The sequence below is a fragment of the Sinocyclocheilus rhinocerous genome, unplaced genomic scaffold (assembly GCF_001515625.1).
Source record: "Sinocyclocheilus rhinocerous isolate Xijiao unplaced genomic scaffold, SAMN03320098_v1.1 scaffold1376, whole genome shotgun sequence".
Classification (NCBI taxonomy): Eukaryota; Metazoa; Chordata; class Actinopteri; order Cypriniformes; family Cyprinidae; genus Sinocyclocheilus; species Sinocyclocheilus rhinocerous.
Genome location: NW_015646354.1, coordinates 545893 through 547838, shown reverse-complemented (window position 1 = coordinate 547838; position 1946 = coordinate 545893). Strand labels below are relative to the sequence as shown.

The 1946-nt window shown below is 37.3% G+C and overlaps 1 protein-coding gene across 4 annotated transcripts in view; it reads right to left on the bottom strand.

Annotated features, from left to right (window-relative positions):
- Positions 1–1946, bottom strand: part of LOC107707552 (serine/threonine-protein kinase BRSK2-like) — a 228694-nt gene that overhangs the window by 60910 nt on the left and 165838 nt on the right. For all 4 annotated transcript variants that reach the window (XM_016511618.1, XM_016511619.1, XM_016511620.1 and 1 more), the window contains exon 4: positions 1033–1173. In XM_016511618.1, coding sequence (XP_016367104.1) covers positions 1033–1173 — 141 coding nt within the window. The remainder of the gene's footprint in view (positions 1–1032; positions 1174–1946) is intronic.

Genomic DNA, 1946 nt, shown 5'->3' with positions numbered 1-1946 from the left:
GCACGGACAGCGAGCAGCCAGTGGCCCATTGGTTTGTCTCCTGTATTGACAGCGTAAACATCCAATCACAATGCGCTATAGACGGTGATGCGATCTTGGGCGGAGCAAAATACTTAATCGGTATTTTGCTCCGCCCAAGATTGCATCACCCCAACTTCTTCCTCGTCTGCTTTTCCCACGTTTTCGTGCCCCCTCAGATTTCTGAGCCAAGTGGATTTTAAATGCAGCTTCCAAGAATATTTGAATGATTTCTGAAGGATCATGACTGGAGTAATGATGCTAAAAATTCAGCTTTGAAATCGCAGAATAAATTACATTTTAAAATATATTCAAATAGAAAAAAGTTATTTTAAATAGTAAAAATATTTCACAATATTACTGCTTTTGCTGTATTTTGGATCAAATAAATGCAGGCTTGGTGAGCAGAAGAGAATTCTTTAAAAAACATAAAAAATCTTACTGTTCAAAAAAATTTACTAGTATAGTGTGTGTATATATATATATATATCTCGAAGTGGTGGTGGGCCGCCTGGACCAAAAAATGCCATTTTTTGTCCCAGTCCAGCCCTGGATGGATGGCTGGCTACACTTTTAAAAATAAAGGTGCTTCACGATGCCATAGAAGAACCTTTGTTGTCTAAATGGTTCCATAAAGAGCCTTTAACAACTGAAGAACCTTTCTGTTTCACAAAAGGTTCTTTGTGGCAAAAGAAGGTGCTTCAGATCATAAAAAAGGTAAGAATGAGATGGTTCTTTGACTGAATGGTTCCTTTGTGGAACCAAAAATGGTTCTTCTATGGCACCGCTCTCTTTCAAGCACCTTTATTTTTAAGAGTGTAGCAGGATAGATAATGAATGACTGCACAAAGAAAGAAAGAAAGAAAGAAAGAAAGAAAGCTCTCTTGCCACATATAATGATCTTGGCACAGTCTGTAGTGGCTTATTGCTTTAATTGCCTCAATCTGAGAACACGACCATCATGATTTTCATTAAAACACATTAACATATTCAGGAATGACTGCTCACACTCACCATATTGAGTGACTGTGGCAGAAGTCCAGAGCTGAGATGATCTGTCTGAAGAACTTTCGAGCTTCTTTGGGTGTTAATCGGCCCTTCTTTACCAGGTAGTCAAACAGCTCTCCACCTGACACGTGCTCTAAAACCAAATACCTGCAAACAGAAACAAGACCGAGAGAAATAACATTATAGACCCTGACATGATTCTTACTGAAACAGGGAGTTTGTGCAGAACATATAGATGAGCCAGACTTTGTTTTATATAACAGTCCTTTTGTGTATGATGAACCATGGCTGAATTTGGAATAGCAGACATTGCGTACTACTTCTTAGATATAAAAATGAACTAAAAATATTAAGGTAGTATGCTAGAATGTTATTCTAAATTCAGCCCATGACTTACTTGCAATTGACCTATCGGTAAGCCCCGCCCCCTTAGTTACTGCTGCTCACTCGGACAAACAAATGAAGTTGCTAACTGTCTTACAATGACAGCTGTCAGTGTGAAAACCTTGTCACAGGATGTTTTTTTTTTTTTTTTAATGGACACCATCATTCAAGTGGGACTTAAATATGCCATGGAGGGATAGATAAAATATATTAAAATAAATATGTAAAAATACAGATCACAATACAATTACAATTACGATTGTCACGATCGCAATGACAACATCCTGGATCAACACCGTTCATGTACTGCAGTGTAAGATTAAATTCATTTACATTTAACCAGTTTAATATGGAGAGGCACTAAAATGTTAGACCATTGTTTATGAGTTTTTGACCTACACTGTACATGATTTGAGAACAGTTCACTATTTAGGTTTGCACGTTAGCATCGACTCATTAACTTTAACATTAGCTAGTTTTAGCTAAAGATACCTTGCTGAAGAACAAGATGACATTAACGTTCTGCTTGAGCAGAT